The sequence below is a fragment of the Pipistrellus hanaki genome (assembly GCF_964339955.1).
Source record: "Pipistrellus hanaki genome assembly, chromosome: 5".
In the NCBI taxonomy this organism is placed as follows: domain Eukaryota; kingdom Metazoa; phylum Chordata; class Mammalia; order Chiroptera; family Vespertilionidae; genus Pipistrellus; species Pipistrellus hanaki.
The window spans coordinates 12,217,095-12,232,015 of NC_140507.1; the positions used below are offsets into that span (position 1 = coordinate 12,217,095).

Genomic DNA, 14,921 nt, shown 5'->3' on the forward strand with positions numbered 1-14,921 from the left:
GTTACTGCGCATGTGTCCCGCGGTGGCTTCTGGGAAGTGCTGAGAACCGGAAGTAAACATTGGCGTATTGGCTTTGTTTCCGTCCAGTGGTTTGGGGTCCGCTGCGACAGGACTTGGTGAGGGGTTACTTTGAGAACTTGAGTGGGGAGGGTGAGGAGGCGAGCGGAAGGGAGAGCGGGAGCGGGGACGGTGCGAGGGAGCGGGGACGGCGCGGGGGATTGGGACGGGCGGGAGCGGGGATGGTAGGGGGTAGTGGGGCCGGAGGGGGCGGAAACGGGTGTAAGGAGGGGAAGGTGAAGCTTGGAGAAAACCAGAAAATGGGCCGGAAACTTCTAATTCTTGAGATATATATCCTCAAGGGGCTGATGAATATCAGGTTGAGGAGGAAACAGGGAACGCGGGCCAAAAATGAAGCCGTAGACGTGGTTCTGAGCCCAGTCAGACCAGGACTGTGTCTTTATTTTTTATTTTTTTAGGACTGTGTCTTTAGTGCTTTTTAAAATAAAAATTAATGTTCTTGGAGCTGCACTGCGCAGTATAATAGTCATTAGCTGCTTGTGGCTCTTAAGTACTAGAAATGTGGCTAGTCTAAGTGTAATGTAGCATCCATATCAGATTTTAAAGACAGTTTATTTTTTTTTCTTGTGGTGAAATGATATACGGGATACATGGGGTTAAATAAAATATTGCAAAAGTAATTTTACCCATTTCCTTCTATTGTCTTAATGTGGCTACTGGAATATTTAAAATGACGTGTAGTAGGAAAAAGTAGTAACACTACGGTGATAGCATTGACAATTAGATGAATATGAATGTTAGGTAAAAGGTGACAAAAATTTTAATGATTAAATAGGTATGGGGATTAGGTGGAACAAGTAAAGAGATAAATGGTGGGGTTTATTTTTATTAAGAGAGGAAACTGGAAGGAGACTAGCTTCCTAGAAGATCATGAATTTGAATTAAGATGTGTTGAGTTTATGCATCTCTGAGATCTCTACGTGGAGAGGCTGTGAAGTAGGCATTTGGAATATATGCCTCTGAAGCTCAGATAAAAGGTCTAGAGTAGAGAAATAAATGGGAACCAACGGTGGAATGTAGCTACTAAAGCTTTGGAAATAGATGAGCTTGTCTATAGTGGAGTTCACAGTGATGAAAGAGGCTCTAGGACTTGCAGAATCCAAAATTAAACAACTAGGAATGGATAACCCTGCAAAGGAGCCAGGAGAAGCAGCAAGAGGGGTCCAAGAAAAACCAGAAGAGTATAGTGTGCCATAAGCCAAGGGATAAGATATACCAAAGAGAAAGGGAACAGAACTGAAAAAAATGTCCACTGGTAACTTAGTTGTAACTCTTCAGAGTGGTAAGGGTTGGAAGCTAAATTAGAGTGGTTGAGGAGGGAAGTAGATGATGAAGAGGTAATAAATATAGATAACTTTTTTAAATATTTTTTTTTATGATTTCAGAGAGGAATGGAGAAGAAGAGAGAGAAAAAAAACATCAATGATGAGAGAGTCATTGATTGGCTACCTCCCACGTGCCCCACACTGGGGATGAAGCCTGCAACCCAGGAACATGCCCTGAGCTGAAATTGAACCATGACCTCCTGGTTCATAGGTTGACATTCAACCACTGAGCCATGCCGGCTATGCTAGATAACTCTTAAGACATTCAGTCTTTAAGGGTAACAAAGATCATACTGTGTTTAAGAGTTTATGTAGTGGGCCGAAACCGGTTTGGCTCAGCAGTAGAGCGTCGGTCTGCGGACTGAAAGGTCCCGGGTTCGATTCTGGTCAGGGGCATGTACGTTGGTTGCGGGCACATCCCCAGTGCGGGGTGTGCAGGAGGCAGCTGGTCGATGTTTCTTTCTCATCGATGTTTCTGCCTCTCTATCTCTCTCCCTTCCTCTCTGTAAAAAATCAATAAAATATATATATTTTTTAAAAGAGTTTATGTAGTGGGAAAGTTTAACATTTACGTAGAGAGGGATTCAGGAATGTATATGAGAGAGTCTTAGGAAATTTTAAATCTGTGTGTATGTCTCTCCATTTGTAAATTAGAATTGAGGGAGTAACTACTACAGTAGAGACTTTTATTTAGGGGGGGGAAACCTGCCCTTACTAATACTATGAAAGAATAAGGATGTATGAAACATTATTTATAGCTCACAGTATGTGTTATTAAGATGTGTTTTTGATAGTTTCGCTGATGAACTCATGGAGGCCTAGTTTATACTAATATAGATTTCTTCCCTTTCAAAGAGGAGGCCAGATAACAATGGCGGCTGCAGCTGTGGACACAGCTAATGCTGCCCCCGTGGCAGGGTCCAAAGAAATGAGTTTGGAGGAACCAAAGAAGATGACCAGAGAAGACTGGAGAAAGAAGAAAGAGCTAGAAGAACAGCGAAAACTGGGTAATGCTCCTGCAGAAGTTGATGAAGAAGGAAAGTAAGTAATTTTTTGTATGATCTTTTCATTCACACTTCAAATTCATGTCTAATTTTATCAATTCCTCATCCTTTGGCAGGAAGCTATCTTTACCTTTTATGTCATGTTAGTTTTATTTATTTTTATCAAGCTCATATGTATAGGGTTTAGTAATCAAATAATATTGAAGGACTTATAATGAATAGCTATAGTCCCTTTCAACCCTTCCCACTCCCTGTCCCACTATACAAAAGTGACTAATTATAAATCTGTATTTTTGAGTTTTTCTGGCTGGTACCTACATATGTCTAATATATCTAACCCATTATTTTAGTCAACTCTAAGGTATTACTAGTTTACCTCTTTCTCTGATACAAGATTTATCTCCCTAAAATACATCTCTCTTCTTCCTTCAGTTATATCACTGTTCTTAATTTCTTTGTGGGAAACTTTTCACTTGAATTATTTTTATTGTTTTCTTTTAATTATTTAAATTATATTAGAAATATCAAGTGTATCCTTTCCCCACCCCCACTGAAATATCTCTATTCTTAGATTCTGTATAGGGTACCTTTAGTAATTTGTAATATCAATTATTTTCACACTTTATTCTTTTTTTTAAAAAAACTTTTATTTTATTACAGAGACATCAACCCTCATATTCCTCAGTATATTTCTTCAGTGCCATGGTATATTGATCCATCAAAAAGACCTACTTTAAAGCACCAGAGACCACAACCAGAAAAACAGAAGCAGTTCAGCTCATCTGTAGAATGGTATAAGAGGGGTGTCAAAGAGGTATGTAGGCAACCTGTATATATCCCTGTAGCAATGGAGATTAAGAACTTAATGTAACAGCCTTTAATCCAATCCTGTATAAAATAGAAATAGATTATATAACCTTCCATCTGGTATTAAAATTCACACATATGACATTAATGTCTGTATTTTATTTTATAAACTATATATTGCTGAAGTCCTTAAACTTTCTCATTTATAAAAGTGTCAGAAACTCTTAACTGGTTATCCTCCTAATAAATAAATCATTTCACTAGATAGTATAATGAGAGCCAGCGTTATTTCTAACTTATTCAGATAAATGAAACATTTCCTTTGTTTTTCTTTACATTAATTTATAGAATTCCATAACTACTAAGTACCGCAAAGGAGCGTGTGAAAATTGTGGGGCCATGACACACAAAAAGAAAGACTGCTTTGAGGTAAATTCACCTTTGAGAATTTTGGAAACTTTTGTCAGTGTCTGTCTTTCTTGATTCCTTATCAGAGAGCTTGATTCTATTTTTCTAAAATTATCTAAACTTAGCTACCAGTTAAAATAGAAATTAATTTGAGTGGCATAGTTCAACATTATTAGGTTTTTCTGCTGGAAAACTTAACTGGAAATAGACCATAAAGTTCCATGGTATGTTCATACCTGCTCTATAAAGATTATAGGAAATTTTCCTCTGGTACTTAGGGAACAATGTAATCTTCCTCTGTTTTCCAGAGACCTAGGCGAGTTGGAGCAAAATTTACAGGAACTAACATAGCTCCAGACGAACATGTCCAGCCTCAGCTGATGTTTGACTACGATGGGAAGAGGGATCGGTGGAATGGCTACAATCCAGAAGAACACATGAAAATTGTGGAAGAATATGCCAAAGTTGATCTGGTGAGCAAACTTCCCTGTTTTCCTGGTATTCTTAAAGAATGAACATTTTACTCTACCACTAATTTAGCTACTCTATTTTTCAAGCCTTCAAGCAGTTTAAAAATGGAGGCATTTTTATGTAAGCTTAATTGAATAGTGAACATAAACAGTGTACTGGCCCTCGGTTGTAGATTTGATCCCCAGCAATTTCTTTTTATTTGATTTTTGTGTTGTCCTTTACTCCCTGGCTTAGGTTTTAAAAAAAAATACTGGAAACGTGAGAACAGATTAGTGTGCAAGCTTTTGGCTTTTTGAGGTTATAAAATTGGTTCCCAGACTGTATCTTGCCCATGGCCTATTTTACAGTTGTCTCAGAGCATTTAGAGAGTGGTAGAATGGGAACTGAGATAACCTGTTTCGGAAAATTGAATTTTTCTTTAACTAAACTTTAATTTTCTTCTGTTATGTTTTCACCTACTCATCCTCATTCTTTAAAATCCATAGTCACACTGCCTTTTTATTTTTCTAAGGAAGAGTTAACATTTAAGAATCATAGGATTTCATATAAGCAGAATTTATTCTTTTCTTGAACAGTGAAATGTATGGAAATACTGGGCCTGCCTGACAAGAGTCAGTCATCTGGAGTCAGGTGGCAACTGCCCCTTTTGGGTAGGGCTTGCTCTGCAGGTTACCACAGGTGCTGTCTGGCTCAGTTTCCATCCATGCCTGCTTCAAACAGGAGTTTGTAACTCCTGTTCCTTAGAAGACCATAAGTCTAGAGCTCCAGGAAGTCTCAGGGATGACCTTGTCCACTGAGCTTTTCTGAAAACAGTAAACTTCCTCCCTTTAAATGTATTACAAAAATAAAATGTTCATTTGAATGTTGTAAGTAAATTTCAAAGGTTTTGTTTGTTTTCTTTTTTTGGTCAGGCAAAACGAACACTGAAAGCCCAGAAACTCCAAGAAGAATTGGCCTCAGGAAAGTTGGTGGAACAGGCTGTAAGTAATAAAAATGATCAATAACATTTCAGAGCTTAGTAACAAAGAAAATTGAAATAAATATTTAATTTAGTCCTGGCTGGTGTTTCTCAGTGGTTAGAGTGTCAGCACTCACACCTAAGGGTTTCAGGTTCATTTCCTACTCAAGGGCATGTACCTGGGTTGTAGGTTTGATCCCCAGGCCCTCGGTCAGGGCGGTTGCTGGAGGACACCAATTGATGCGTCCCTCGCATATCGATGTGTCTCTCTCTGCTTCCCTGCTTCCCTCCCTCTTTCTAGACATATCCTCTGGTAAGGATTAAACAAAAATTATATTTAATACTGCAAATCACATTTTTGTATGTAACTCTTTATATAATTGACATTATTTATTTATGATAAGTTCCTAAAAGTGTAATTGTATGAATTTATGCACAGGTAGGATCCGGCCAGCCTGTGGAGGTTGGGGAGAGGAAATGCGGGAGCTTGGCCAGCTGGCCCGTCCCCCTGGTTGAACTCCCAGTTGAACTCCGGTCGAGGGAACAATTTGCATATCAGCCTTTAATTATATACTAGAAGCCCAATGCATGAAATTTGTGCAAGAATAGGCCTTCCTTCCCCCTGGCTGCCAGCACCAGCTTCCCTCTGGCTCCTGGGACCTGAGCTTCCTTGTGGCTGCTGGCAGGCTCCAGGGACCCAGGATTCCCTCTAGCTGCCGGCAGGCACCTGGCACCCAGGCTTCCCTTGCAGCCCCAGCTTTGTCCATAAGGTTGTCCAGAAAAACGTCCAGTCTAATTAGCATATTACCCTTTTTTTACTATAGAGGATTTCTTTTTACTCTTTTTTTTTTATTGATTGATTGGTTTTTGAAAGAGAGAAGAGAAATATCAATTTGTTGTTTCACTTATTTATGCATTTATTAGTTGATTCTTGTATGTGCCCCAACTGGGGATCTAACCCACAACCTTGGCATATCAGGACAATGCTCTAAACAACTGAGCTACCCAGCTGGGGTCCACATACACTTCTGTGCTCCCCTACTAATGCTATAAGGTATTCTTTTTACCTTTGAGTTCTTTTAAATGAACATGATGAAATACTGACTACTTTGCTATAGGTATTCTGTGGAGTTAGAGAAAATCCTGAACAATTGTTAATGAAGAAAGTGTGTCTCTATAACAAAGATTTCATACCCTCCTTAAATCACAATATGGTGTTACTTTAGTAGATTTCTTCACGGCCTGAATTTTTAGAGGCTCTTTGGGCTTTAACGATGCTTATAACATGATCCTAGTAACATTTTCTTTTTGGACTTGGTAGAACTAGTAAGGTATAATGAAAATAGTATATCTAAGATTAACACATATGAAATGAATATTTATTTGGGTACATTGTTCATTTTAATCTTTCTATTTCCTTTGTGTGATTAAAATTTTACTACAGGCTCGATGTACGAATTTTGTGCAAGGGTCTTGGCCCTCCCCATCGCCGCCACCACCGCAACCCCCACTAGTCCCTCTGCGGCAGCCTCTGCCCACTGTGGCTGGGGGCCTCTGCCATGGCCCCTGCCTGCCTGCCCCCACCCACCACTGCGGCCTCTGCCTGGGCCCCTGCCCGCTGCAGCTTTGTCTGGAAAGAAGGACGTTTGGTCTAATTAGCATATTACACATTTGTTATTATAGATATCAATAAAAATTCTCTAGAAATGTTCTGGCTTCTAATAAGATAACTATTCACAGGGACATACCTGTATTAAGAACTTATGTGCTCATTATAAGTGAAATAAGAGAATTTGTTCAGTTAGATTTGTTTTATTATGTTATTAAAGTGTTAATCAATAGGTTTAGTAGAATAAAATACTTTTTTTTTTTTTCCTTCTGTCATATGCAGAATTCTCCAAAACACCAGTGGGGAGAAGAGGAACCAAATTCTCAAATGGTAATGAATATTTGCCCTATCTGGGTATATGTTAAATGTTTCCATTTCTGATGGTTAATATAATAATACTATTATTACTAATTATATTAACAGAATTAATAGCCTTAAAGAACACAAGTGAATAAGGGTATGGTTAAAGGGACATAAAAGGAAAACAACTAAATGCTATTCTTTTTTTCTTACTATTTTTTTTTCTCTCCCTCTTTCAGGAAAAAGATCATAATAGTGAGGATGAGGATGAAGATAAATATGCAGATGATATTGACATGCCTGGACAGAACTTTGACTCTAAGAGACGGATTACTGTTCGGAATCTCAGGATTCGAGAAGATATTGCAAAAGTAAGCCTGGCCAACTTAATGTACAGATTCAACAAATATTTGTCTTTCCAGCCTAAATTTTACCTATGTGTCTCATATCTGGGCTGTATATGTGTCATATAGTCAGTCATTCCAAAATTAGGCATCATTCCGGTTTTTTCTCTTCATCTGTGCCCCAGAATGCATTCACATATATAATTGATAGTGATCAACTACAGAAAATGTTAGTTTTGGGAATAAACATTAATGCAGCCTTCTAACTTTTTTTATTCTAGTATTTGCGGAATTTAGATCCAAATTCTGCTTACTATGATCCCAAAACTAGAGCGATGAGAGAAAATCCCTATGCCAATGCAGGAAAGAATCCAGATGAGTAAGTATTGAGTTAAATGTACAGATTACGGGGGGTTGAGGGGTGGTATTAACCGGGGAATATATGCATAGCCCATGGACATAGACAGTAGTGTGATAAAGGCTTGGGAGGGGCAGATGCAGGGAAGAGGGGGTCAATGGGGAAAAAACAACAAAACAAAGGGGACATTTGTAATACTCTCAAAAAAAATTTCTAATAACCACTCAAAACACCCAAAAAACACAGATATCAAGATAATGAATCTGAATTAAAATGAACATTATCTATGATTAGATCAGAAAAGAGTTAATTGTCCTTAAATCAATCTCTGAAACAGTTTTTTTTTTCCTCCAATTTTTACAGAGTGAGCTATGCAGGAGACAACTTTGTTAGATACACAGGTGATACCATTTCAATGGCTCAGACACAGTGTAAGTATTTGCTCCTTTGTCAAGGCATTTTATATCAGCCCATGAGAAATTTGGGGGCATTTTAGAAACACTATATAGCTGACAACTTATTAAGATGTTTTTAATTGCCCTAGTGTTTGCATGGGAAGCCTATGACAAGGGATCTGAAGTGCATCTGCAGGCCGATCCTACCAAACTAGAGCTCTTGTATAAGTCCTTCAAGGTCAAAAAAGAAGACTTCAAAGAACAGCAGAAAGAAAGCATCCTGGAAAAGGTAATTTTGACCAAAATGTTAATGTTTCTTAAAGATAAATGACCAGTAAATAAGTACTTGATCTACATTTGAAATACAATCCAAAGAGAGTCCCTTTTAATCCATCAGGAATATAATAGTACTGTCTTTCCAATGACTTGATCATTTGGCGAATAGTATCAGTATAGCTGTGTCCCTGAGTTTTGGTAGCAAAACAAACCACCCTAACACTTAGTAACTTAAAAACACACATTTATTTTTTGTTCATGAATCTATGTATCAGCTGGTTCTGCTGGTCTGGGCCTGCTCATGTGAGGCTGGATGGTCTAGGACGGCCTGACTCTGATCTCCAGCAGTTAGCAGGCAGGTAGTCCTAAGGGGGCTCATGTCTGCCCCACCTGGGCTCTCCTCTAGAAGGCGAGTCCAGCTGCTTTCCATGGCATTTTCTGCAGACCAGAGACTAGTAACAAAAAGGTATGCCCCAGTGCATGAGTGATTTCCAGGCCTTTGCATGCATCACATTTGTCAGTTTTCCATAGGTCACAACAAGCAATGTGGCCAAGCCCAGATTCAAGGAATGGAAAAACAGGCTGTCTCTTCAGGGAAGGAGCAGCAAAGTCATGAGGCAAATGGGCATGTGTACAGGATAAGAGGAATGTATAGCCACATTCAACAGAAATAGCAACTGAGACATTTTGTATTTGCCTATGAAAATTTGGTAGCGTTTTTTTTCCCCACTGTATTTTGTGTAACAGGGCCTATAAAGAATGTTTATTTAATCTTTCTGAATGGAAATAAACCCATCAGTAGAGAGTTGAATGCAAATCTTTATTGTAAAATGTATTTAACAATGTTCAATTTTTTTTAGTATGGTGGCCAAGAACATTTGGATGCTCCTCCAGCTGAATTGCTTTTAGCTCAGACAGAAGACTATGTGGAGTACTCAAGACATGGGACAGTCATTAAAGGCCAGGAGCGGGCTGTCGCCTGCTCCAAATATGAGGAGGATGTGAAGATCCACAATCACACGGTATGTGTTAAGCCAGAACCATTTTGTGTCCTTGTTAGCCTTATGCTCTGGATTGTATTTTTATATTAAGCTACTGTTGGCTCTCTAAATTAAGAGTTATATTATGACTTCATTGCTTTTGACATTGCTTTTGAGTTATAGTATGACATAAATCATTGCTGTGCTTTTTTTTTTTTTTTTTTTACATTTTAAGTTTATAAGTTTTTTTCCAAAAAATAGAAAAACTGTAAAAGAATACTCTTCTATTCACCCATATACCCACCCCCTAGATTCAGAATTTTTTTCCATGTTGTCATATACATGCTTCGTCTAAGTGTGTGTGCATGTACACATACTAAAGTGTGTGTGTGTTACTTTTTTACTGAAACATTTGGAAATTACAGATACCATGACAGTTCACCCATAAACACAATATTATGTAGCTCTTAAAATTAAGGATATTCTTTTTTGTAGCTATATAACTGATTCAGAAAATTGACATTAGCTCCTTAATATCATCTAATCTCTTGGCCTTACATTTAAAAAAAATATACTCCAAAATGCCTTTAAATAGCTCTTTGGAGTTTTGTTTTGTTTTAGTCAGAATCCAATCAAAATTTATTTTGGTTGTTATGTCTCTTTCCTTTTTTATAACAGTGATTCTCTAACAGATCAGGCCAGTTATGTCTCATGTTCAGTACTTTGACTCGTTTCTAGTGATATTATAACTTTTCCTCTATTTCCTGTATTTTCTATAAATAGGAATTCAGACTTAAAGGCTTAATTAGATATGTTAAATATTTTGACAAAGACACTTCATAGGTGATTCAGAATTCTTTATATTACATCACTTCATAAAGCATATAAGGTCATTTGCTGTGCTCTTGAAACGCCCAAGCTACTGTTGGCTTTCTAAATTAGGAGTTAAAAGTTTAACTGCCTGAGGAGCCAGGTTGGTAAACATACCTAAGTGAAGTGAGCCAGGCACATTGTACAAAGTAGAGAGCACAAACCCTGTCTGATAGGAGCATTCACTGTTCAACAGCAGCCAATTCTTTCCAGGCAGGAATATGGGTCCAGAATTTCCTATTCTAAATTTTCAGAAGTCATATATCCAAAATTTTTAATACGTTTTAAGACTAGGATATAGGAATGCTGTACTGTAATGCCTGCTTCTCACACTTGAGGTGGGGCCAGCCTTTGCTTGTTAGCTAGCCCTGGAATCCATATAGTTTTCTTCCAAAGTTCCTTTAAAGGGACTGTATTTTACACTTTTATCAACAGTATGTGAGAGTCCCTAGTTCAGGTTCCATTTTAAATAACATCTCTCTCTTTGCAGCATATCTGGGGATCTTACTGGAAAGAAGGCAGATGGGGATACAAATGCTGTCACTCTTTCGTCAAGTTTTCCTATTGCACTGGAGAAGCTGGGAAGGAGATTGTTGTAAGTAATTGTCCTCTAGTTCTTACAATTGTAAAACAACCAAATCTCCTAAGTCAAATCTTTGTGAAACATATATATCCTTATGCTTCAAATTTCAACTTTTTCTCACATGATTCATAACTCTAATACTCAAGTTCAATTACATGTATTTTCCCACAGAATTCAGAGGAATGTATTGTAGATGATATAATTGGAGAAGAATCCATGAAAAAACCTCAAACCCTCATGGAGGTAAGTCTATCATCATTTGTCCTGAGTTTTTAAATCCCTAAGGGAGGACTTTAAAACCTGCACTAGAGCTTTGTTTTTGCATTAAAAACACTATCTTTTAATTCTCCCTGCCAGATACATCAGGAAAAACTAAAAGAGGAGAAAAAGAAGAAAAAGAAGAAGAAGAAGAAGCATCGAAAGAGCAGCTCAGATAGTGATGACGAAGAAAAGAAACAGGAAAAACTGAAAAAGGTACTTTATAAAGTCTAAATAGTAAAAGTGACAGCAGTATTCTATTAAAGATGAAGAAATGAGCTCCTTTTCTGGGTGATTTGCTCACGTCACCTTGTATCAGGTCTAGAACATGAAGGGAGATTTTGTGTGTCTCCATATTGCCTGCTTCTTGGAATATTTGACAAATATCACTAAAGCACGGCGGGGGGGGGGGGGGGGTGCCTTGTAATTTTAGAGTTATTAACATGTTTCCCAGAAAGACTTGCCTTCTAGCTCTATAACCTGTAAGTTTCATCAACTCCTTGGGAAAAGTCAGAGTTGCGTTTTTCACCAGAAGCATCATTTGTGGGCTTCTTTCAGTAAAATGAACATCATTCAATTTTGGCTATTAAGTAAAAATTCTTTTTTTAATTAACCTTTTATTTTACTAGAGCAATTTTAGATCCAAATAAATTGAGCGAAAGGTATAGCTATTTCCTATAATATCACATTTATAGCATCCCATATGATCAACATCCCACACCAGAGTAGTACATTGTTAAAATTGATGAAACTATATTGATGCATCATAATAACCCAACATCTATCTAGTTCACCTTAGGGTTCACTCTATTTTATTGGATTTATCGAGGTGACGTCGGTTAATAACATTATATAGGTTTCAAGTGTACAATACTTTAATACATTACCTGTATATTGTATTGTGTTTTTACCACCCCAAGTCAAGTCTACTTCCGTCACCATTCCCCCCTTCCCCTGCCCCAGTCATCTTAAGTAAAAATTCTTTAAGATTGAAAAACTGTGGAATGGTTGGGGCTCTATGAAAATAGTTGTATGAGCCAAATAGTGATTAGTTGCATCTTGACAGAGGAAGGGCTGACTCCCAAGCTCTTTCAGGTAATCCAGGTTTTTGATGTAGCAGTTCGTATTGAGGGGAGTCTTTGGGTTTCCTGCTACTTTGGAACAAAAGAGAACTGATGTAGAGCCGTGGCACTCATGTTTTCCCTCTCCCTGCAGGCACTGAATGCAGAGGAGGCCCGCCTTCTTCAAGTGAAGGAGCTCATGCAGGTTGATGAGAGGAAGCGGCCTTACAATATCCTCTATGATACCCGGGAGCCCACCGAGGAGGAAATGGAGGCCTATAGAATGAAGCGACAGAGGCCCGATGACCCCATGGCCTCTTTCCTTGGACAGTAGGAACTGGTTGCAGATGGACATTCACGATACACACAGCTGATACATTCTTTTCAGCTTCTTACCAATGATTGTAGATGGAAAAGTCAGGGTCTGCTCATCTTGCTGCCTGACTTTAATAAAGCTTCCAGAAGTCTAATAGTAAATTCATTCCTTTCCTTGCTGAAGGAATAGAAGAAAAATAAAGAGGAGGTACATTAAGAGCAGATCAAGATTTTTTTTCTGATATGGAAAGAGGCCCTGGCTGGCTTGCTCAATTGCTTGGCATTTTGAACGGTATATTAATTACTTTTTCTCAAAACTAGGGCTTCATTTTTTAAAAAAAAATTAGTACCTGTAATTGTTATTTTATAGTTTTTTTTTTTTTTTTTTTTTTTTTTTTTTTGCCTTCTAATGTTTTCATGGTTTGCAATTAAAAAAAAAAAATCTATCTGAAAGGAAATTTATAGAACATGTGAGTAACTTTATCCTCCTTGGTAATAATTCTGTTTTTCATTCATTTATAAAATTTTGATTTTTTTAAATATTTTCTTGTGTCTCACACCCAGAACTAAATGTGTTAGCCTTTGAGTGGAAAAATAGTTGTTTTGTCATTCTTTTTTTTTTTTTTTTTTAATATATTTTATTGATTTTGTACAGAGAGGAAGGGAGAGAGATAGAGAGCTAGAAACATCGATGAGAGAGAGAGTCATCGACCAGCTGCCTCTTGCACACCCCCTACTGGGGATATGCCCGCAACCAAGGTACATGTGCTTGACCGGAATCGAACCCGGGACCTTTCAGTCCCCAAGCCGACGCTCTATCCATTGAGCCAAACCGGTCTCGGCTGTTTTGTCCTTCTTGAGTCAGAGTTGACCAATCAGTGATAGGTCTCTTACCATTCTATATAATAAAAGTATAATAAGCAAATCAACCAAACAGTGGAATGACTGGTCGCTATGATGCGCACTGACCCACACTCAATGCAGGAACTGCTCCCTGGTGGTCAGTACATTCCCACGGGGGAGTGCCACTCAGCCAGAAGCCGGGCTCATGGCTAGCAAGTGCAGCAGTGGTGACGGGAGCATCTCCGGCTTCCACTGCAGACAGGCTGTAAGGAGTGAGGGGTCCCAGAGTGCAAGAGGGATGTCTGACTACCAGCCTAGGCCCAATCAGACGGATATCACCGGAGAGGTCGCAGACTGAGAGAGGGTGCAGGCCAGGCTGAGGAATACACTTTATTCCTCTAGTTTTGGATATAAGCATTTAGACACAGAAATCCTTTATCATAGGGGATATTGTTTGTGATACTATTTTTTTTGTTTTAATTGTGACTGCTTTTATGTAACAATCATGAATACTAAATTTGATTTTAAGAGTATAGAATTTCCTTGTACCTAATCTTTGTAGCCAGCAGGTGTCACTCTGTAAAATTTGCAAAAGCAAAACCTAAAGTTGACAGTTTCTTCAAAGAATTATAAGAATAGCTTTTAGGGCTACTCGCAACCGCGAATACCATGATCCTCAAGCCTCTTCTATGAACATTGTGAAAATACTCACAGGAGGAACAGAGTCTGTGAAAAAAAAAAAAAAATAGTTAAAACCTTTGACATGAGAATATTGACTTTTAACAGCTCATTGGATTTTCTGAGCTACCAAAGTATGCTATTGCATTAAGTTAGCATCTTAGAAATAATTCTGGTGGGAGCATAGCTGAGTTGTCAAGTACTATGGATATCTGCATGGTATCTAGATTCAGGCTGGTATGAAATTAAAATAACAATGCAAATAGATCTAATTCTTAGCCACTTTAAGAATGTCAGAAGTTTATGTTTTCATATTCCTACTTTAATGTAGGATAGTTCAGCATAAATCTGAGATTGGCGTTTATTTTTTATCTTATTTATCTTCTGTTAATAAAGATTTATAATTGAGAATAACTATGAATGGTTTGTAGCATTATTTCAAATATTTGGTAGAAAAGTGGTTGCTGATAGGGCTCCAAGAAAGCCTATGTTAGCTTATGTGAGTTTGACTCAAATTCTCAGGGTTCTTTTACTCAAAAAAATGTGTCACCTATCCTTTCTGGGCCTCTGTTCCCTCTTCTCTAAAGCCTAACTTACTCTAATTTTAGGAAGAATTCTGTAATACCTGAAATCATGTCTTATTTCTATTTCAATTCAGAGAAAAATGTAATACCCAAAATATTACTCAAGAGAATGTATTTTGATTTTATCAAAAATTAGAGGCCCTGTGCACAAAATTTGTGCACAGGGGATGTGTGTCTCTCAACCCAGCCTTCACCCTCTCCAATCTGGGATTCCTCTCACAATCCAGGACTTCTGGTTCCCAAACACTTGACTGCCTGCCTGACTGATTGCCCCTAATTGCTTCTGCCTGCCAGACTGATCGATCCCTAACCACTCCCCTGCCAACCTGATCAATGCCTAACTGCTTCCCTGCTGGCTCAATTGCCCCTAACTGCCCTCCCCTGCTGGCCTGGTCACCCCCAACTGCCCTCCCCTG

General features: G+C 38.3%; 1 protein-coding gene across 1 annotated transcript; it reads left to right on the plus strand.

Moving 5' to 3' along the window:
- Positions 1-21: 21 nt before the first annotated feature.
- On the plus strand, positions 22-14,335 carry SLU7 (SLU7 homolog, splicing factor). Its single transcript, XM_084884111.1, has 16 exons — positions 22-116; positions 2,259-2,444; positions 3,068-3,221; positions 3,563-3,643; positions 3,931-4,095; positions 5,005-5,073; positions 6,943-6,990; positions 7,200-7,331; positions 7,586-7,683; positions 8,026-8,093; positions 8,207-8,346; positions 9,194-9,355; positions 10,674-10,778; positions 10,938-11,009; positions 11,124-11,240; positions 12,240-14,335. The coding sequence occupies exons 2-16, from the start codon at positions 2,275-2,277 to the stop codon at positions 12,417-12,419; spliced, it is 1,761 nt and encodes a 586-aa protein (XP_084740237.1). The 5' UTR covers positions 22-116; positions 2,259-2,274; the 3' UTR covers positions 12,420-14,335.
- The last annotated feature ends 586 nt before the right edge of the window (positions 14,336-14,921 follow it).

Excerpts from the sequence above, each read along its gene's own strand:
- SLU7 (XM_084884111.1), top strand. The coding sequence starts at position 2,275 with ATGGCGGCTGCAGCTGTGGACACAGCTAATGCTGCCCCCGTGGCAGGG. Across the intron at positions 7,684-8,025 it reads GCAGGAAAGAATCCAGATGA|AGTGAGCTATGCAGGAGACA; the intron begins GTAAGTATTGAG and ends CAATTTTTACAG. Across the intron at positions 11,010-11,123 it reads AACCTCAAACCCTCATGGAG|ATACATCAGGAAAAACTAAA; the intron begins GTAAGTCTATCA and ends TCTCCCTGCCAG.